The sequence below is a fragment of the Schistocerca serialis genome, chromosome 9, assembly GCF_023864345.2.
Source record: "Schistocerca serialis cubense isolate TAMUIC-IGC-003099 chromosome 9, iqSchSeri2.2, whole genome shotgun sequence".
Classification (NCBI taxonomy): domain Eukaryota; kingdom Metazoa; phylum Arthropoda; class Insecta; order Orthoptera; family Acrididae; genus Schistocerca; species Schistocerca serialis.
Window position 1 is genome coordinate 385,384,694 of NC_064646.1, and position 23,948 is coordinate 385,408,641.

General features: G+C 42.5%; 1 protein-coding gene across 1 annotated transcript in view; it reads left to right on the forward strand.

The window, feature by feature from the left end:
* The window catches only part of LOC126419631 (coiled-coil domain-containing protein 96-like), a 198,968-nt gene that overhangs the window by 150,885 nt on the left and 24,135 nt on the right, over positions 1-23,948 (forward strand). Inside the window, exon 8 of the mRNA XM_050086820.1 lies at positions 15,456-15,806. Coding sequence (XP_049942777.1) covers positions 15,456-15,806 — 351 coding nt within the window. The remainder of the gene's footprint in view (positions 1-15,455; positions 15,807-23,948) is intronic.

Consider the following 23,948-nt stretch of genomic DNA (forward strand, 5'->3'; position numbering starts at 1 on the left):
CACCTCGTAGTGGATCACCCAGTCAGTGGCAGTTTGTAGGGGTGCTTCTGTGAGAACAACACCTTTGCAACTGGACGATCAGACAGCAGTCCACGGTGGCCTCCAAGCACTCGGATAGCATCTGCAAAGCAAACAACATGTAGTGACTTGTTCAGGCTGCCGATGTCCGTCTCTCTGTCTGTCCATCTCTTCCAGAGTTTTTTATGTGTTGTAACACGTTCGCAGGCGACATTCAAAACATTATATTTACACTTATCACATCGTTGCAGATATTCTTGTTTTGTCCCCCTCTTGTTTTTACATAATTGGGAGGTTGGCACACGGGTTTCATTATGATATACATTACGCGAAGATGAGTAGAAGTTTACATTAACATATTCGCTGATGTGATGTAAGTGGATGGGTGGGGAGAAAGTAAAGATGTTTTAATGAACACCACCCCTACTTTTCACTTTCACTCTAATGCATTGAAGAAAAGCTAGACACTCGTGTCCACCTTATCAAATGGTCCAAATGGCTCTGAGCACTAAGGGACTTAACATCTGAGGTCATCAGTCCCCTAGAACTTAGAACTACTTAAACCTAACTAACCTAAGGACGTCACACACATCCATGCCTGAGGAAGGATTCGAACCTGCGACCGTAGCAGTCGCGCGGTTCCGGACTGAGGCGCCTAGAAGCGCTCGGCCACCAGGGCCGGCCCACCTTATCGTTTTGTATATTCTAGTTATGTGTATAAAGAAAATACAACTACTTATACCATATAACCTATTAGTTTAATCTATCCTATACCTCTGTTTATACTCCTCGACTGTGGTTACAGAGTCGCTACCAAACTCAGTTTCCTCTTCCAAGTAAGCCTCAGATTTCTCTCGGTCACACCAGGTGTCCTTCGGACCTGCAGACAGCATCTGAATCCAGAATAATCAGTGGGTGAGTGACCTTGAGTACTGGGACCAGGGACCAGCCTAAGTGCACAAAAGATACAACAAATCACAAGAAACCAGTAACATCTTTGTCTTGCATACCAAAAATCACTGATGACACACTTACTCAACATAAGAGACAATATTCCACATTCGTAGCATTACCATATCCATTCAGATTTTCGACTGATGAAAGTTTTTTCATGTTTTCCTCATAACTGACTGTGAAGATAGGACACGTTCACGTTTTCCAAATTCAAGCTATCTCTTTTGTCTCTTCTTCCTTTCAGAGCTTCTGCAGACACATCATCGTCCAGGGCATGTCAGTCGGGAATTATTAATGCATTTTCTTGCATTCATAGAATCGTTGTGTCCTCTTCAATCTTTAGAGAAACCATAGATAACTAAACCAAGATACCTATTCTATTTATAGCATAAAAATGCTTATTTCCTTCTGTATTCCAATTAGTTACAAAAGGACACATAATAATCGACGTATTTAAAAATGTAGCAACATAATGATTCCTTCATTAACCTCCTCAAGGCTCCCATTGTTTTACTGGATGGCTCTTATTCCTATGGAGGTCACCTTTCGTGAACAACTTGCTTTTACAAAAGATAACACTTTTTCAGCTTCCCCTGAAACACAAATTCTACTAGGCCTCTTCTCCCAGGATCCTGATTTTCAGTTCTGAGTGAATACTAGAGCAGAACACAGTCTCTCCTAAATTAAACCTACTCATAGTTTTCTGCACTCTTTATCGCATTTCTTGTCTTCCAGGCAACTATACGAAAAAGACAAGACCCTTGGTGTACTTTTGCAACCAGTAAACCATGGCACTCCTATGGCACAAAAGCCACATTCAGTACCATAAACATAACCTGTGCTTTTTATAGTGCTACTAATCGCAGCCAAGTTCATTAAACACCAGAGCCCCTATCAGAGGTCTCCTCGGAAAACCATCCTCAAATATCACTGAAATACATCTCTGTACTGAACTTTACAGTACACTAATTTACAGATGTGGAAAGCTTGCATAAAGATTTCAACAGAAATCAATATACGCTATCTCCACTGCAGAATTTTGCAGGAAAACCTATCAACGCATTCTTTCATTCCTTAAACAATTTTAAAAATTGCAACATAATGGAAACTACATGGCATCTTTGTGTGCAGGGTTTCAGTTACCATGGCGTTTGGGTGCACAACTCACCAAACTTGAAATGGTCCAACATAAACATTAAAAAACTTGTTGCTCAGAAATTTGTGATCTCTTCATAATCTATATGACTTCACAAGGACTTGATCTCCTACTTTTATTCTCTCCTGTCGTATCTTCGTCTTTTTCTACACTTACAATTTTCAGCTGCTAGGTGGCCAAACAATCTGAGTACGTCTCCGTCTTCCAATAGGTGGGAAGGCTATTAATTTTCTTACTGCCATCTGGATGTGCCTCATCCTTAAGAATGGTGGCAGGAGACAATCAAATTGTCCCATGTGGCAACATATTCAATGTATGCTGGAAATACTGCACAAATATTTCCCAAGTTTGATTGTTTCTATTACAACATATACAGCACAATTTTGCAGATTTTATAGTTTAAGCTCGTCCAGGTTTGAGGCACGATGATGTCGTGAGATGAACACTGATTTCACCTGCCGTTGTTTCACGAACATTTTCCAATTCTTAGATCGAAATTTGGGGCCATTTTCAAAAATACTGTTATTGACATGGCCTACCTGCTTTAAAAAATAATTTTTACATGCTGTCACCAATGGGTGATGTCATCACACATTGGAAAGTTGTGAATTTAACAAACCACAATGAAAACGTATGGAAAACCTTGCACAGTTCGTTACTGCGCTCCAAACAGAGTGCTCCTCAATGGGAATAAGGACATCTTATGCAATATACCGGGTGATCAAAAAGTCAGTATCTACATCTACATGATTACTCTGCAATTCACATTTAAGTGCTTGACAGAGGGTTCATCCAACCACAATCATACTATCTCCCTACCATTCCACTCCCGAACAGCGCGCGGGAAAAACGAACACCTAAATTTTTCTGTTCGAGCTCTGATTTCTCTTCTTTTATTTTGATGATCATTCCTACCTATGTAGGTTGGGCTCAACAAAATATTTTCGCATTCGGAAGAGAAAGTTGGTGACTGACATTTCGTAAATAGATCACGCCGCGACGAAAAAGTCTTTGCTTTAATGACTTCCATCCGAACTCGCGTATCATATCTGCCACACTCTCTCCCCTATTACGTGATAATACAAAACGAGCTGCCCTTTTTGCACCCTTTCGATGTCCTCCATCAATCCCACCTGGTAAGGATCCCACACCGCGCAGCAATATTCTGACAGAGGACGAACGACTGTAGTGTAAGCTGTCTCTTTAGTGGACTTGTTGCATCTTCTAAGTGTCCTGCCAATGAAACGCAACCTTTGGCTCGCCTTCCCCACAATATTGTCTATGCGGTCTTTCCAACGGAAGTTGTTCGTAATTTTTACACCCAGGTACTTAGTTGAGTTGACAGCCTTGAGAACTGTACTATTTATCGAGTAATCGAATTCCAACGGATTTCTTTTGGAACTCATGTGGATCACCTCACACCTTTCGTTACATAGAGTCAACTGCCACCTGCCACACCATACAGCAATTTTTTCTAAATCTCGTTGCAACTGATACTGGTCTTCGGTTGACCTTACTAGACGGTAAATTACAGCATCATCTGCGAACATCCTAAGAGAACTGCTCCGATTGTCACCCAGGTCATTTGTACAGATCAGGAACAGCAGAGGTCCCAGGACGCTTCCCTGGGGAACACCTGATATCACTTCAGTTTTACTCGATGATTTGCCGTCTATTACTACTAACTGCGACCTTCCTGACAGGAAATCACGAATCCAGTCGCACAACTGAGACGATACCCCATAGGCCCGCAGCTTGATTAGAAGTCGCTTGTGAGGAACGGTGTCAAAAGCTTTCTGGAAATCTAGAAATACGGAATCAACTTGAGATCCCCTGTCGATAGCGGCCATTACTTCGTGCGAATAAAGAGCTAGCTGCGTTGCACAAGAACGATGTTTTCTGAAACCATGCTGATTACGTATCAATAGATCGTCCCCTTCGAGATGATTCATAATGTTTGAATACAGTATATGCTCCAAAACCCTACTGTAAACCGACGTCAATGATATAGGTCTGTAGTTCGATGGATTACTCCTACTACCCTTCTTAAACACTAGTGCGACCTGCGCAATTTTCCAATCTGTAGGTACAGATCTATCGGTGAGCGAGCGGTTGTATATGATTGCTAAGTATCAGCGTAATCTGAAAGGAACCTAATCGGTATACAATCTGGACCTGAAGACTTCGCAATCCTTAAGGTATCTACTTCTAAGAAACTCATGGTGGTAGCTGTTCGTGTTTCAAATTCTGGAATATTCCATTCGTCTTCCCTGGTGAAGGAATTTCGGTAAACTGCGTTCAATAACTCCGCTTTAGCGGCACAGTCGTCGGTAACAGTACTATCGGCACTGCGCAGCGAAGGTATTGACTGCGTCTTGCCGCTTGTGTACTTTACATACTACCAGAATTTCTTCAGATTTTCTACCAAATTTCGAGACAATGTTTCGTTGTGGAACCTATTAAAGGCATCTCGCATTGAAGTCCGTGCCAAATTTCGCGCGTCTGTAAATTTTAGCCAATCTTCGGGATTTCGCGTTCTTCTGAACTTCGCATGCTCTCTCCGTTGCCTCTGCAACAGCGTTCGGACCTGTTTTGTGTACCACGGGGGATCAGTTCCATCTCTTGCCAATTTATGAGGTATGACTCTCTCAATTGCTGTTGTTACTATATCTTTGAATTTGTGCCACATCTCGTCTACATTTGCATAGTCAGTTCGGAAGGAATGGAGATTGTCTCTTAGGAAGGCTTCTAGTGACACTTAATCCGCTTTTTTAAATAAAATTATTTTGCGTTTGTTTCCGGTGGATTTGGAAGAAACGGTATTGAGCATAGCTACAACGACCTTGTGATCACTAATCCCTGTATCAGTTATGATGCTCTCTATCAGCTCTGGATTGTTTGTGGCTAAGAGGTCAAGTATGTTTTCGCAACCATTTACAATTCGTGTAGGTTCGTGGACTAACTGCTCGAAATAATTTTCGGAGAAAGCATTTAGGACAATCTCGGAAGATGTTTTCTGCCTACCACCGGTTTTGAACATGTATTTTTGCCAACATATCGAGGGAAGATTGAAGTATAAATTTGAAAACTTAATAAACCACGGAATAATGTAGATAGAGAAGTAAAAATTGATACACATGCTTGGAATGGCTTGGGGTTTTATTAGAACAAAAAAAAAAAAAACAAAGTTCACATAATGTCCGACAGATGGCGCGTGAAAGATCTCTTGCGCGCGTCGTTTGGTGATGATCTACATCTACATCTACATTTATACTCCGCAAGCCACCCAACGGTGTGTGGCGGAGGGCACTTTACGTGCCATTGTCATTACCTCCCTTTCCTGTTCCAGTCGCGTATTGTTCGCGGGAAGAACGACTGTCTGAAAGCCTCCTTGCGCGCTCTAATCTCTCTAATTTTACATTCGTGATCTCCTCTGGAGGTATAAGTAGGGGGAAGCAATATATTCGATACCTCATCCAGAAACGCACCCTCTCGAAACCTGGCGAGCAAGCTACACCGCGATGCAGAGCGCCTCTCTTGCAGAGTCTGCCACTTGAGTTTGTTAAACATCTCCGTAACGCTATCACGGTTACCAAATAACCCTGTGACGAAATGCGCCGTTCTTCTTTGTATTTTCTCTATCTTCTCCGTCAACCCGATCTGGTACGGATCCCACACTGATAAGCAATACTCAAGTATAGGTCGAACGAGTGTTTTGTAAGCCACCTGCTTTGTTGATGGACTACATTTTCTAAGGACTCTCCCAATGAATCTCAACCTGGTACCCGCCTAACCAATGGTGATGATCGTGTGCTCAGCCGCCACTTTCGTCATGCTTGGCCTCCCAGGTCCCCAGACCTCAGTCCGTGCGATTATTGGCTTTGGGGTTACCTGAAGTCGCAAGTGTATAGTGATCGACCGACATCTCTAAGGATGCTGAAAGACAACATCCGACGCCAATGCCTCACCATAACTCCGGATATGCTTTACAGTGCAATTAACAACATTATTCCTTGACTACAGCTATTGTTGAGGAATGATGGTGGACGTATAAAGCATTTCCTGTAAAGATCTTCATCTTTGCTTTGTCTTACTTTGTTATGCTAATTATTGCTATTCTGATCAGATGAAGCGCCATCTGTCGGACATTTTTTGAATTTTTGTATTTTTTGGTTCTAATAAAACCCCATGTCATTCCAAGCATGTGTGTCAATTTGTACCTCTCTATCTAGATTATTCCGTGATTTATTCAGTTTTCAAATTTATACTGACTTTTTGATCACCCGGTAGTAGATGGTTTTATCCTTTCACAAATTTTCAGCTTGTGAGCACCTTCTGTATGCCCTTTTCTATATTGCTGAAACAGACATGTTTGTTTAACTTGAGGAAACAGTTTCATGAAACGAAACGGCTGTTGCTCAGATGTACAAACCAAGTCACCCTATAGGTGTATTCGTCTGGGATGCAAACTACCCAGCCGTCTTTCGCTGTGATATGAAATAATATGTTGTTATTTATTGCGTAAAGATATTTGCAGTGGCGCTTCTCTCCTAATTTCCAACTTAAACTTCATACATTCAAGCATGGGTTATTTATCTTATTATTTTGCTAAATTGGTGAGTGTTATTCGTAAAAAAAATTCAGAAGCAACCGTTTTCATATACATCAGGTCACACAGGTTCTCATTCAAGTTTCCATCGTTTCCTTGTTTGAATCCAAGTGGCACGCGAGGGAAGCCATCAGCAACAAGATTTTGTGGACTTGGTACAAAAACAATTTAAAGTTTAAATTCACGGGGTAAAGCTACCAACATGTCCAGCGACTATGGGTCACTTTAGCGTTCATTACAAACTGTAGTGCCTTGTCGTCAGACCATTTTCCCAAAGAGATAACGCAGAAATTTTGTGAACCCTTAAACTACGGCTAAGGTCTGTAATTAAGTGACTGAATAGTTTTTCTGTGCTTTACTAAGTATACAACTCGTGAAAGCTATCATTTTTGGTACTACTGGTGCATTTTGTCCAAGCTCCTGTAACAAAGTGCGTCAGGCTACAACAAAAACCATCCAATGAAGAGAAAACTCATTGGTCATATCTAGGTGACCTAATATTGGAACTGAAAACAGTGCTACTTTAATCGATCCAAATTCCTGCTGCACTTCTTCACACCACTTCCAAACTGAATTCTTCCTCATGAGTTTGCAGAGATATGCTGTCGCCTGATTCGCAATGTTTAGAAATGCTTATAGAAGTTAACGAGTTAAAGGAAGGCTCAAACTTGACGCTTAGAGCACGGCACTTTTAAATTCTTGTATCGTATGCAGCTTTTCTGAGCCAGGGTGAATACTTTCAGAGCAAACAATTTGGCCAAGGAAATTTATCTCCTTGTGTCAAAACTGCAACATGTCCAAAGTCTCTATGAGTCCACTCACACAAAAGGTATGCAACAAAGCATCCAGTGTCTGACTTCGCTCTGTCCTGGATTTCTTGGCAATTAATACCTAATCTCCATATAGTTCAGGGATTACTGTGTCTAGTCGACACATGAGAGTCTATGAAGACACGTAGAACCTGTTGGTAACAGTAACGCAGGTATGCAGTGTACCGTTAACAAGATGGGTGTAGCTGGCCCTGATATCAACCAATGATAATACCTAAATCCCAGTGAACCTCTGTGGAATCTCATACAGACTTTCAGATCGATCTGTTCCGGATTCTATGAGCGTACTGGTCTACTGCGAGTCCAGTATGATCCATACTGCTCCATTCGTTTTGTACACACATTATTAGACCATTGTATGAAGTTACAGTGATATCTATGATCTCTTGTTTCAGCATAATTTGGTCTCGACTTCTGCCTTCTGTCTGTATACCAGTGGAATTTGATAAGGGCGTACAAAGGTTTTCCAATGTAACCCCACTCTGAATTGATATCAAAATCCTTAATGTCCTCAGTGATTTGGAGACAGTGCTCTGGTTTTCATGCAATGTTTCATCTAAATTCTTCCGCTGAGCCTCCCCTTCGAGGTATTGCACCTCTTTCATAATCATTGCATTCAAATATTTTCCTTGCATTTCCATGTTGGTCTACGAACCATTTTTTCTGGAGCACTCTAATTTACTAAAATACTGATGGCTCATCCGCTGGATCACTCTTAACCACACAGTCTCCGAAAGTTAGTGTGATAGTGTGCCCCTTTCCTTCTAAAGTAGCATAGTTTTCTGTCGAATTAAGAACCAACTCATGCAAGCAAACAAAATTTAATCCGAGAATCGCTTTCACTGTCAATCATGGGACAATCAAAAGGTACACTGGCAGTGAGTGGGTTTGGCGAACGAATACGAGTCTTGACTGTACTCTGAAGTCCACGCTTTTGCCATTTACTGCCCTATGAACTATTGTTTTCTGAAACGGGAGTACTGGATAATTTTCCACCCACCGTAGCCCTTGAACACATCGTCTCTTAATGTTGAAATCGGACTGCTGGAATGAAGAATACTTGAAATCATAACACCATCTACACTTTTATTAACAATGGGACACCTAACAGCTGTACTGCTTCACTCTCTTCCAGCAGTGTTTCCCTAATACTGTGATAATCTACGTAAAAAAGATGTCTCTGTATTATCCGTCCCCTTGACTCTTTACGACGCCTTCTAGTCAACGCCACGCATTTCCAGACTCTCTTTCAGGATTTTCATTATTGCACGTATCAAAAAATGATTCAAATGGCTCTGAGCACTATGGGACTTAACATCTATGGTCATCAGTCCCCTTGAACTTAGAACTAATTAAACCTAACTAACCTAAGGACATCACACAACACCCAGCCATCACGAGGCAGAGAAAAATTGCACGTATCAGCCGAGCATATCTCCACTACTTGCGCAGGTGGTCCATTGTCTCTCTGTGGCGCAATTCCATTGAAGTGGCGCCACTTGTCACTGGACTGACGTGACCTCCATGAAACATGGTACTGGATTCTAAGCCATTGTACTCGTGTATTATTCTGACCCTGTGAAAATCCCAGGGTTGTGAGGAGGATTCCCTTTTGACCCTTTGATATTGCCATTTCTCCGACCAACGCTCTCATGTTAGTCCCTGAAACAAATCATGAAACGAATTGACATCTTCCATGTTTCTAGCAGCTATAACAGTTTCATTTCATAACCACTGTAGGAGCTTTTCGAGAAAAGGTTTGCTACATCAACGGGCCTCTCGAGATATTGGTTGCGTTTAATCATTTATTTGAAACTACCTGGTACCCGACACGTTACTGCAGCAGAAGAAATGACTTTGAAATATCGTTTGAAGTTTGAAAGAATTATCTTGCAATGATAGAAAGAATGAAATTTATTTTATTGTCGATAATGAATACGTTTACTGAAATTGAATGATATACAAAGGGGAAGTATACATGATATTCATTTGATTTTTTTGGCTTTATTATTCAAGTGCCGAAGGGTAGACAATACATTTTTTTGTTTTCAGGTCCTCAGCAAAAGCGAATAAAAGTCTTGGAGCACTATGTGACTTAACATCTGAGGTCATCACACCCCTTGAGCTTAGAACTACTTAAACCTAACTAACCTAAGAACAACACACACATCCATGCCCGAGGCAGGATTCGAACCTGCGACCGTAGCGGTCGCGCGGTTCCAGACTGTAGCGCCTAGAACCGCTCGGCCACTCCGGTCGGCACTCCAACCTCCATTTCGTTGACCGCGCGCCGAGAGAGTCGCATCCACGCTGCGCGTAAGCAGCGCGGTGTCGTCGGCGTAGAGCGCCAACTTCAAGTGCGCCACGTGCGCAGCGTCGGCTGGCGAAAATTACGTGCATTCACTTTTTTCGAGGGGAATAGAGATGAGTGCCAGTTTTCTGAGGACAGTCGCTTGATGAGGTATCTGAAGATTCTCGTCGACATGTTAAAACTGTAAAAAAAAAGTATCTGGAGGAGAGATACAAAGATGACAATCACCTCTGGATCACCCAACAGAAGGAGTATGGTATCTTTTAAGAACGCTGAGCACAAAATTTTACCTGACAGCTTGTACGTGACCGGCACGAAACGAGTCCCTGAAGATAGTAATGGCTCGAACTATGAAACCTGCAGGCAAAATTATTTTAGTGGATATCCACTGCAGCACTGCTTTCCTTCCCATTGATAATTTTTTCACAGTTCCCATCAGGATGTCCCTGAGACACTGCTTCTCCTTGATACGATATTTCGACACATAAACGGTATTGATTGGAATCGTGGAAGAAGAAATGTCTTGCTTTAGAACATGCCATTATATTATCTGTAGGACCCAAATCATTCTCGGCGCTACAGTCTGGAACCGCGCGACCGCTACGGTAGTAGGTTTGAATCCTGCCTCGGGCATGGATGTGTGTGATGTCCTTAGGTTAGTTAGGTTTAAGTAGTTCTAAGTTCTACGGGACTGATGACCTCAGATGTTGAGTCCCATAGTGCTCAGAGCCATTTGAACAATTTGAACCTAATGGGAATTCTCCAAGATTTTGTGCCTCCCATTTACCAATACACATGTGTGTGATTGCAGTATATACATATAACCTCATTGTAATTGAAGAATGCAAGCGAATCAACGAAGAAACAAGTGTTGTCACTTCTGACAAGCCATTGTTTTAGAAGGTACGTGATGTGATTGTCTCCACGTCAGAGTTGAGCAGTGTCATTGTGAGGCTAGGATGTTTCCACTTCGTAATGTCATTCACGGAAGCCATAGGGACGATTACGGCTGGAACTGTTTTGAAATAGCTGTTACGCGAGATTTCTGCAGCCAAAAGTGTTGACAAGATACTGTCTGGACCTGTTTACGCCAGAGCTGTTCTTGCTTAGGCTGCTTTGGGTGGACTGATGATTGAACTGCAGCAGTTGAGAGAAGAAGAGTTGTTCGCAGTAGATACAGTTATCCAGTTCTTAACAATCCACAATGTACTCTGAGGATCCAGAGTTGTGTGCTGTGGAAGATAAGTTCACGAAGGTGCTGAGGGAAATTCAGTATAGAGAGCCAACTTCGATGCTATGGATCCAATATTTTCCCATGTTTGCCCTAATAAAAAATTTCATCGGAGCTGAACGTAAGTGTGACGGGGACCTGCACTTGATTCACTCGAAGAAATGATTCTCTACTTCCATGTTGCAGTTCATTTAAACTACACCAAGAAAAAAAAAGTTCAAATGTGTGTGATATCTTATGGGACTCAACTGCTAAGGTCATCAGTCCCTAAGCTTACACACTACTTAACCTAAATTACCCTAATGTCAAACAAACACACCCATGCCCGAGGGAGGACTCGAACCTCCACTGGGACCAGCCGCACTACACCAAGAGTAGACACTTGTACTACCGGGATATTATCACTTTAAAAGTCAAAATAGATTCTCAATAATATGGAAAGTTCACCACTAAGGGTTACTTTACTATTCTCGGAACTGACAAAGCGATATCAAATTGAATGAGCACATAAGGGCGGTAGTGGGGAAGATAGAGTGGTCGACTGTAGTTTTTTGGAAGAATCCTGTAACACTAGGCAACCCACAATTTGAGTGTCTGGGATCCCCAACAGGTCGGATTAGAGGAAGGCATTGTATCAATTAAGAGGCTTGTTGATGGATTTATAACCGGTAAGTTCAGTCAACATGTGAGAGTTACGGAGATCGTCAACTCAATTGGTAATCGCTGGAGAGAAGACGACGTTCTTTTCGCTAAACATTATTGGGAAAATTTAGGGAACTGTCGTTTTTGGCTGATTGAAGGACTGTTCTATGCCTGGCAACAAACATTTCGCTTAAGGACCGCGAAGGCAAGATAAGATAAATTAGGGCTCGTACAGAGGCATTTAGAGAGACTTTTTTTTCTATGCTCTATTTGAGAATGGAACAAGGAAGGGAATGACTAGCTCTGGTACAAGATGTTCTCTACTGTGCACCATCTGATGGCTCTTGGAGAATGTATGTAGATCTACATACACATCTACATGTACATAGATACTCTGCAAATCACACTTAACCGCCTGGCAGAGGGTTCATCGAGGTACCTTCACAGTTATTCCACTCTCGAACAGTACGAGGAAAAAATGAACACCTATATCTTCCCGTGCGAGCTCCAATTTCCCTTATTTTAACATGATGATCGTTTCTCGCTATGTAGGTCGCCATCAACAAAATATTTTCGCATTCAGAGAAGAAAGTTGGTCAATGAAATTTCGTGAGAAGATACCGTCGCAACGAGAAACGCCTTTGTTTTAATGATGTCCACCCCAAATTCTGTATCATGTCAATGACACTCTGTCCCTATTGCTCTGTAGTACAAAACGTTCTGCCCTGTTCTGCACTTTTTCGGTGTACTCCGTTAATCTTATCTGGTAAGGATCGCACACCACGCAGCAGTACTCCGAAAGAGGACGGACAAGCGTAGTGTAGGCATTTTTTTAGCACATTGCATTTTTAAGTGTGTTCTGCCAAAAGAACAAAATATTTAGTTCGCCTTTCCCGCTATACTCTCTACTGATATGTGTTTTTCCCAATTTAAATTTTTCGGCATTATAATTCCTAAATATATAGCTGAATATACTGCCTTTAGATTTGTTTGATTTACGTGTAACCGATGTTCAACGTATTCGTTTTAGCACTCATGGTGTAGACTCACACTTTTCGTTATTTAGTGTCAACTACGAATCTTCGTACCATGCAGATATTCTTTCCTTAAATTTCTGGAACATGTTTTCATCTTCTGATGACTTCACTAGGCAATAAATGACAGCAGTACCTGCTAAAAACCTAATACCCCCGGCTGCTCAGATTGTCTCCTAAATCGTTTATATAGATAAGGAACAGCAGAGGGTCTACAACATTGCCTTGGGGAACGCAGAAATTATTTCTGTTTTACTCGATGGCTTTCCATCAGTTACTACGATCTGTGACCTCTCTGACAGAAATCAAGAATCCAGTCGCATAACTGAGACGGTATTCCATAAGCACGCAATTTGATTACAAGCCGCTTGTGAGGTACGGCGCACAAAAGCTTTCTGGAAATCTAGAAATACGGAATTAGTTTTAAATCTTTTGACTATAGCACTCAACACTTTTGATTATAGCACTCAACACTTTATGTGAGTAAAGATCTATTTGTGTTTCACAAGAACGATGTTTCCTAAATCCGTGTTCAATAGACCGTTTTCTCGAGGTAATCCATAATGTTCGAACACAATATATGTTCCAAAATCTTGCTGCGTATCGACGTTAGTGATATGAGCCTATAATTTGGTGGATTACTCCTATTGCCTTTCTTGAATATTGGTGTTATCTCTGCAACTTTTCAGACTTTCGGTTCGGATCGTTCGTTAAGCGAGCGGTTGTATATGATTGTTAAGTATGGAGCTATTGCATCAGCATACTCCGAAAGAAACCTAACTGATATAAAGTCTGGACCAGAAGACTAACTTTTATTAAGTGACGTAAGTTGCTCCACAACATTGGGGGTATCTACTTTTAAGTTACTCACATTGGCAGCTGTACTTGATTTGAATATTTACTATGTCTTCTTTGGTGAAGGAATGTTTAAAGGCTGTGTTAAGTAACTCTGCTTTAGCAACATTGACCTCGACAGTATTTCCATTGCTATGGCGCACAGGAGGCACTGACTGTGTTTTACCACTAACATACTTTACATACGACCAGACTCTCTTTGGATTTTCTGCTCGATTTCGAGACAAAGTTTCGTTGTGGAACCTATTATAAGCATCTCGCACTGAAGTCAGCGCTAAATTTCGAGCTTCTGTAAAAGATAGTCGATCTTGGGGCTTTGCGTTCATTTAAATTTGGCAGGCTTTTTTCATCATTTCTGCAACGTAGATGTAGATGAATATGTAGTTATTACATTTAGACGCGTTATAGCCATCGATTGTACCGTATCTTCAAAGTTTCCATCTTTCAACACAAGATGGCTGCTCCCTATTCTATCTGGCCCCATCCTGTCAGAGAGGGTGTCCGACTGTTGCACTGGCCAACATATTCTCCAGATAAATCATGCACAGAAATTATGTGGTCATGGACTAACAGGAGATTGGTACGCCACCACTTGCCCGCCATGACGTGAACTGTGACTCAGTGCTGAAGTAGCATGGAAAGACGTAATCTTATCTGTCAGCCAAACTCAAAAATCAAATGTGTGTGAAATCTTATGGGACTTACCTGCTAAGGTCATCAGTTCCTAAGCTTACCCACTACTTAACCTAAATTGTCCTAAGGACAAATACACACACCCATGCCCGAGGGAGGACTCGAACCTCCACCGGGATCAGCCGCACAGTCCACGACTGCAGCGCCTAAGACCGCTCGGCTAAACCCGCACGGCAGCCAAACTCAGTTTAACTTCATGCTCAGATAGGATGGAGTGATTGTTGTTGCCAGAAGTGGCGGATCTGTGTACTAAAGTTTGCACCCCTCAAAATTTAATCAAGCATTCATCTTACAATACTGCACATTCACAATAAGCTGAATGTTTTTGTTTTTAAGCTTCCTTGTTTTTCAGTATTATGACCAGCAGTGTAAATAAGCAAATGAATGAGTAAATGTAATATACGTGGCCTGTTCAGAAAGTAAGCTCCGATTGATTGCCAAATTGAAACCACAGTGAACATCAGAAATGTTTTACTTGTAACAATTAGCTACACCTTTCAGCTACTTCTCTACGTAGTCGCCGTTCTGACTTAGACTTTTGTCATAGCGTTGTACCAACTTTTCAATAGCCTCATCATAGAAAGCAGCCGCCAGTGCTTTCCGCCAATTCTCCACGCTGGCCTACACCTCGTTGTCTGTGTCAAAATGTTGTCTTCAAAGACAGCGGTTCATGTGACCAGAGATGAAACTCAGGGGGAGACAATTGCGGACTGTATTGTGGGTAATCTCACATTTCCATTTGAAAACGATGCAGGAGCATCTTCATTGCCCCTGCAGAATGCGGCTGAGAATTGTCTTGAAGAAGAAACAGCACGACAGTTATGTAATGTTAGCTGCATAGCTTCAGGCGAAATTTCTCAACAGGCCCTCGTACTTGGTGGCAGACACTATTTTCTAGACATCTTTACGCACTCACTGCGAGCTCAGAAATGAGAAGAGCGACGTGATGCTAACTGGGGTTATACTAGAGACACTACCCAACACATCTGTGCAAAGCTTTATCGGATTTTCATAGTCGTTTCCATTTCGCGACCGATCGGAGCTTACTTTCTGAACGCCCCTCGTACATTCACACAGTGTCACTGGCACGGCTGCGACTTTTCTCGACACGTCATGTGACAGGAGGCGGAGCGAATGCTGAAGCGCGTGTGGCCACAGCTGACGCGACTGCGACAGGAGCGTCTGCTGCACATGCGCGCCGAGAACGAGATGGAGAGCGCCAAGCGACAGGTCGCCGAGCTGGAGGCGTTCGGGCTTAATCGCTCTGTGGCAGCCTACGAACAGCTGGCGGCCGACGGCGTCAAGCTGGCGGAACACGTGCAGGAGCGCACGGAACAACTGACAGCGCTGCGCAACGCCGCCGACAGGGACCTGCAGCAGGCGGCACACCTGCGCGAGACACTCCAGGGCGCTCACTATTCCGTGCTCGAAGCACGGCGCAATGATGTGCGCGCCTCTATGTTCCTGCAGAAGGTACGTACACTCACCGCAGTAGCATGGCAGTCTCTGAAGCTGAGCCACCTGTGTCTCTTCATTGTGCTTTATTTTCCCCTTCATCCATTTCTTTACATCATTTTTTTGACTAAAGTAAGTTTTGGTCTGTTTTAAATTCTATTCACACTGTCTTATGTATTTGTACCGCCTTAAAGAATCTCTACTGTTTACAGCGTTAAGGATACACTGCGCAAAATAATTACATAAGCCCCAGTATGTGCTTTAGAGACAATGCTGTAGCAAATCTGATATGTTTGGGTCGTCAGGTACCTTTTTGGGAGAGCCCCCTGGTAAACCAAGGATGACACTTCTGATGCCTGAACTGCTACCTTCCTACACATGCCGAGGGGTAGCTGGCCTTATTCTTGGGGCATTAGAACTCCCAGCATCAGCTGCAGGGGCGGATCAAGGGGGGGGATGGGGGGAGGGGGGGCAATGGGGTAATTGCCCCCCCCCCCACCCCTGGTGCGTCACTAATCTTTTTTTTCCGACTGTTTTAGAGGCTGATTTCGTCGGCCTATCTAGTATGTTTTACTTGAAGTCTAAGATGTAAACAATGGCACGCACTTTCATGTAACAATTCAAAAAGAGACCTTGAAGCCTCTTCCATTTAGTGAATAAACTACAGAAGAAACAACTATACTTACGAATAAAATGATAATATTCGCTGAGGCATGAGCGATCTGTGTCCCTTTTTTAGCACTTTCCCTGCAGTGCGTATGTAAGATTTTGTTTCCAGTGGCAGTTTGCAAAGAGATGGTGTTGATAATTAAGCGATGAACACCGAAGGAATACTTAAAAATATTCTCATTAGTTGCAAATAGTGAGAACCTTACGACAGTCCCTTTTATTCTGCAATTGCACGTTTTCGATCTGGATGAACGCTTCTCCCCCATTTTGGCTTTCTTTTCACTTTTGATGCGGAATGTGAACAAACATTAATTAGCCAAATGTAATAATGTACACGAAAATAACGTCTGTGGATTCATTCACAATCCATTCTCTCATACAGTAAGAATATAAATGTTACGGTCAGCAGATTCAACAGATACTGACGTAATTAACAATATAAGATGATTTCCTGAACACAGTCAAATACCCTATTATAACTTTTCGCAGTCGTTTCGTCATTGCTGCGTATAAACACATGCGCGAATCCGATGGCAACATTCTGTCATATGAAAGCAATTGGTGAACTAATTTCGAAGATTTAAGAATGGAAACGAACATTAGCATTTTATAGATTATTTTACATTAGGAGACAAAAATGATTCAAATGGCTCTGAGCACTATGGGACTTAACATCTTAGGTCATCAGTCCCCTAGAACTTAGAACTACTTAAACCTAACTAACCTAAGGACATCACACTCATCCATGTCCGAGGCAGGATTCGAACCTGCGGCCGTAGCGGTCACGCGGTTCCAGACTGAAGCGCCTAGAACCGCACGGCCGCACCGGCCGGCCATTAGCAGACAAACACGGAGTTTTTCAAGTGCACGTCTCGTATTTGAAGAATATTTTTTAGGTAATGCAGTAAGTTATTTCATTAAACACACTTAACACATAGCGATACACAATTAAACTAAAAGCAGAATATATATATATATATATATATATATATATATATGTGTGTGTGTGTGTGTGTGTGTGTGTGTGTGTGTGTGTGTGTGTGTGTGTGTGTGTGTTTGTGTGTGTGCATATATAGAGTATTAATGCTTTTATTTGGAAAAGATATTTTGGAAGGCAGGTACCAAAAAATTTGTCCCCCCCCTGACCGAGATCCTGGATTCGCCCCTGACCAGCTGTGATCCAAGATGGCCTTCTCAGTAACTGGGTGGCGCCCCTGGGGAAAGCCCTTGATTAGAGTAGGCAGCATCATTGAATAATTATGGATACAAATCGTTCAAGAATGCCACAAACCACCAATCAAAACATTCTCGCATGTACATGTTGTAGTACTATCTTGTACAGCTTATGGCAGTTTGATTCTGTAGATATAAAGTAATATTCACCAGAGAGTAAAGGTTTCAAATTTATTATAGTGATCAATGATACACTTCCGAAATTTATTTGGATGTTACCAGTAAAAGCGAAAATTGAGGAGGCAGTTGCACAGGTGATGGATCAGCTGTTGCTGATGTTGATGAATCACTGTTCTGTAAACCTTCAAATCCACTACCGTGTTGAGTTTTATAAAAGGTGTTTCAGGGTGTTAATGGAGGGGTATGGAATGCACCAGCACTCGACATTCTTCCACATGAAAGTAAGTATTGCCGAACGTTTGAAAAAATGGTTCAAATGGCTCTGAGCACTATGGGACTCAACTTCTGGGGTCATTAGTCCCCTAGACCTTAGAACTAGTTAAACCTCACTAACCTAAGAACATCACACACATCCATGCCCGAGGCAGGATTCGAACCTGCGACTGTAGCAGTCTCGTGGTTCCAGACTGCAGCGCCAAGAACCGCACGGCCACTTCAGCCGGCGAACGTTTGAACAAAATGATAAAAAGCTATATGTGGATACATTTTAATCTTCGAGCATCGTACGAAAGTCTGGAACATTGCAACAGAACTGCATACAGAACAATGAAAATAAAGCCAATTGACATTAATGATAATGAGCGTATAAATATAGTCCACAACTGTATTAAAACGTTGGATTCAAGCATACAGATGTTTAATGCAGGTGGTGTAGCACGTATTTCAAAATACAAAAGGGAATTCGAGAAACTGTACCTACGTAACTGGTCCACTGAGATATTTACAATTTACTAAATTGAATAAACATACCCGAGAAATTTCATCTTAAAGGATGGTGGGGGTCATGAACTAATTGAAGTTTATTTTACAGAGGATTTACAGAGAACTCAGTTTCAGATATGTTTCTCATAGAGTAGATCATAAAGTGCGGGGGGGAACGAGGCATTAGTCAAAGGGTTAGCTTCACTTGACTGCATAACAGCTGGGCTTATAATAACGCCAAAGCCCACCAACCACGCAGTGCTCTAGCGTGCGGTCGGCCGCGGTGGCCGAGTGGTTCGAAGCGCTTCATTCCGGAACCCCACTGCTGCTACAGTCGCAGGTTCGAATCCTGCCTCGGGCATGGAAGTGTGTGATGTCCGTAGGTTAGTTAGCTTTAAGTTGTTCTACGTTCTAGGTGACTGATGACCTCAGATGTTAAGTCCCATAGTGATCAGAGCCATTTGAACCATTTTTCTAGCGTGCGTGCTGGAAAGCACACTGTACGTGGTGGTGTAAGTATTCTAGACAACTGAGCTGTAGGAGTATAAATTGCTACTTATAACTACTGTGGTCAGGAAAGAAAGACGGAAAATAGACTAGTGCATGATGGTAAGCATATCAATCTGTAGGACAAAGCTTGCAAAGAACACAATATAGCGTATACTGCAAATGAAGGTTTTGCAGACTACACTGAAAATCGAAATGATCTGATAAAGATAAGCAAACACATGCATAAAAACATTGGTGTAGGGTAACACATTGCTGCATTTGCATTTGATAAAATACTATGTGCTGAACTTAAATTGTGTTTCAGAGTAATTTTCTGACAAATGTGGAGGCGTTGAAGAAAGAAGACAGCCAGTCAGTTGCAAATAAAGGTTTATTGGAATCCCTGACACAGGTTTCAACAATTTTAAAATTGTCTTCTTCATATGGTATAATGAATCTTGTTACATCACATGCTGAAGTATATTGAATAAAGTCAAATGGCTGCCATCATAGAAGTCATTTATCTTACGAACACGATCACAAGCCATGACTTAAGAATGCAGCACCATAGTATTTCTGGTGTGAAGACTAAATGCTAACTGTAGTGCCCATTAACATAAGCTGCTTATCGATATAAAAATTGACCCATACATTAAAAGACAGCAATGGCATCTGAATTATTACAGTGTGAACATTGCTATTTGTTACTGAGTGTTTTATGTATGCCTGGAGTGGTTAACGTAAGCTAGATTTGGTAGCAGAACGTGACCGGGGTGTGACACAAGATCTGATGGTCGAGAAAAGATCAGTCTCACAGTAAGGCGCCAGCGATCAGGAAGATTACTTATCTTTATTCTACACACTTAAGCAGGCACCGTCTATTGCTCTCACAGCAAGTCGCTACGTAATTAAGTTCACAATAAAATTCACAAATCCACAGTGCAATCCAAATCGTAACTTAGTTCTAAGCCCAAGGTTGTCATATACACTAGTGGCCATTAAGATTGGTACACCAAGAAGATATGGAGATGATATAGGGGTTTATTGGACAAATATATTATACTAGAACTGACATGTGATTACATTTTCACGCAATTTGGGTACACAGATCCTGAGAAATCAGTACCAAGAACAACCACCTCTGGCCTTAATAACGGCCTTGATACGCCTGGGCATTGAGTCAAACACAGCGTGGATGGCGTGTACAGGTACAACTGCCCATGCAGCTTCAACACGATACCACAGTTCATCAAGAGTATGACTGGCGTATAGTGACGAGCCAGTTGCTCGGCCACCATTGACCAGACGTTTGCAATTGGTGAGAGATCTGGAGAATGTGCTGCCCAGGGCAGCAGTCGAACATTTTCTGTATCCAGAAAGGCCCGTACAGGACCTGCAACATGCGGTCGTGCATTATCCTGCTGAAATGTAGGGTTTCGTAGGGATCGAATGAAGGGTAGAGCCACGGGTTGTAACGCATCTGAAATGTAACGTCCACTGTTCAAAGTGCCGTCAATGCGAACAAGAGGTGACAGAGACGTGTAACTGATGACACCCCATACCATCACGCCGCGTGATACGCCAGTATGGCGATGACGAATACTCGCTTCCAATGTGCGTTCACCGCGATGTCGCCAAACACGGATGCGACCATCATGATGCTGTAAACAGAACCTGGATTCATCCGAAAAAATGACGTTTTGCCTTTCGCGCACCCAGGTTCGTAGTTGAGTACACCATCGCAGGCGCTCCTGTCTGTGATGCAGCGTCAAGGGTAACCCCAGCCATGGTCTCCGAGCGATAGTCCATGCTGTTGCAAACGTCGTCGAACTGTTCGTGCAGATGGTTGTTGTCTTGCAAACGCCCCCATCTTTTGACTCAGGGATCGAGACGTGGCTGCACGATCAGTTACAGCCATGCGGGTAAGATGCCTGTCATCTCGACTGCTAGTGATACGAGGCCGTCGGGATCCAGCACGGCGTTCCGTATTACCCTCCTGAATCCATCGATTCTGCTAACAGTCATTGGGTCTCGACCAACGCGAGCAGCAATATCGCGATACGATAAACTACAATCGGGATAGGCGATAGGCTTTATCAAAGTCGGAAACGTGATGGTACGCATTTCTCCTCCTTACACGAGGCATCACAACAACGTTTCACCAGTCAGCGCCGGTCAACTGCTGTTTGTGTATGAGGAATCGGTTGGGAAATTTCCTCATGTCAGCACGTTGTAGGTGTCGCCACCGGTGCCAACCTTGTATGAATGCTCTGAAAAGCTAATCATTTGCATATCACAGCATCTTCTTCCTGTCGGTTAAATTTCGCGTCTGTAGCACGTCATCTTCGTGGTGTAGCAATTTTAATGGCCAGTAGTGTAAGATCTATACGGTAACATTTCGATATTAACACAGCGAGCGAGCAAGAGCGAGGGGCCGTGGCGTCAGGTCTGTGCTGCCGTTATATCTTGTGGCCATAGAGGGAGCTGCAGGCAAGAACTATTGAATAGGGCGACGTCTTCGGCCGGAGATAACGCCATGAACCTCCGGCGGCCGCGACGTGAAGCTAAGGCCGACCATCGCGCATGTGCGGCCGGGCTGAGCGACGACAGGGCGCGCGTGGTTTAGTTAGGTCCGCGCACATACCACAGTGCTGCAGACACAGTGGTAAATTGCTGTGCACATCATACAAAGCATTAGTATATGTCACGTCACACCTCATCAGCATAGCCAACACTAAAATTCAGTGCCACATCTGTGAAATTATCTAACTGATGACTTCTTTATCAGACTGACATTCAGACCCTCTAATTAGCAAATATTACTGCATGGCATGCCCTTATAAATTGCTTACATCCACTTACAGGATGTAACTCACATCGTCGGATATTTTGTTGAACTTTTCACCCATTTGTATATTACTTGCCTTGGCTTCCTATGAACATATTGGCCAAGCCCAACGTGAATCACACACTCGAAAAATAGCATCATTTCGACATTGGTTAACAGTTTGATGTTGACTTCCATGTTTTTGAGCATGGTATACTACGAAAGCCTTGACATGGTGTAATACTTACAGAAAGCAGGTTGGAGCATGCATGTTTCCATGTATGCAGTCTCAAATTTCTCGACAATATCACCGAGTAAATGCATGTCCATGTCCAAAACAGTCTAGCATAGCCCCCTGAATCAGAGGTGTTGAACATCTGCCAAAAACTGGCTGCATGTTCGTACTCCACATCCGTTAAGGCATTGCCTGTAAGAGTACTGGGAATACAGCTATATCAGACAATGTGGTTTTATTGAGTTTCTGCATCGAATACAGTTACTCCTGTGGGGAGAGTCCCTTTATTCGTCACAGGCTGAAATTTAGGATCATTAGGAAGTCCAGCTCAAGTGAGGTGTATTTCCTCTTCATACATGGTTTCAGCAAGTTTCTGGAGTGGTGCACGCATAAATCGCAGCGAGTCTAGGAAGCATAGGGTAATATTCTTGACGATTTACTTGGAAAATGAAATTTTGCTGTCAGGAAGGACACTAACTTGATCATTGTGCAAACCGAAACCAAGGGTTCAACGATAAAATAAGCAAATACTCTGCAGACGCGATTACGAAGGCCAAAACGTGCGATGTTTGTGTGCACTGCAGACGTGCTTGTTTGTTGAAGTAAACACATAAATAAGTTCCCGATCCATGTTTGATAACATCAAATGTTCCACATTCATTTTATAAATAAATAAACCATGCTATAAGTATGTACGGGGCGTCTTGGAATAGGTGTATGCCAAAACCCGTTTTTGAGATGCTATTAGAGATACAAAAATTATTAGACAACTTGGGAAGCGATAGCAGTGAAGCAGAAAGAATAGCATTCTTAACATTTTGAAGTGTGGTTGTGCCCTGTTATCCATACCACATTCTCTTCTGTCAACTCACACAGAATAGGAATGGACATATCATGGAGATACGCCAGTAGGAATTAGTAAAACTTAAGAAGGCTCTCAATTGGCGTTTCGTCATAAGAATAACAAAGTCTTTGATGCTTTCAGCTTTTGCATATCAGGACGAATAGCTTCACTGGAAATAGTAGACCATATCTATGAAATTTAATATCTGACTCTCCAAACTCTGGCTTTTTCAAGTCTACAGTAACATGAGAATCAAGTTATACTTGCAAAGCAATACTCAGAACACCATTTTGGGCTGACCAAGACTCTTCAGCAATTAAGATATCATTAACAAAGAATGTGACTCTTTTCTTTAAACTATCGGAAGGAATGGTGCTAAGTCCATGAAGCATAGTGACAGACGAAACATTCAATCCAAACGGGAGTTTGCAGAACTGGTTAACATATTCTGAAGCAAACAAAAGGGTATACTGTCGACGTGCAGGGAGGAGCAACATTTGCCGGTAGCTAGCTCGTAAATCTTCTGAATAAAGGACTTTCACACTGTGAAGCTATTGTTGTAACTCATCTAAACTCTGAGGTCTAGCCATCAGTGACAAAATAATAGTGTTAATTTGTCTTGAATCAAGCATCAGTCTTAATGATCCATAGTACTGCAGAAGTACTAGCAAGGTACTGTAGTAAGAACTCACTGCTGGTTCAATCATTCCTTGTTCCAAAATTGCCAGAATATTTCAAATGGTTCAAATGGCTCTGAGCACTATGGGACTCAACTGCTGTGGTCATAAGTCCCCTAGAACTTAGAACTACTTAAACCTAACTAACCTAAGGACAGCACACAACACCCAGCCATCACGAGGCAGAGAAAATCCCTGACCCCGCCGGGAATCGAACCCGGGAACCCGGGCGTGGGAAGCGAGAACGCTACCGCACGACCACGAGATGCGGGCGCCAGAATATTTCCACTTTTTCTTTGTGTAC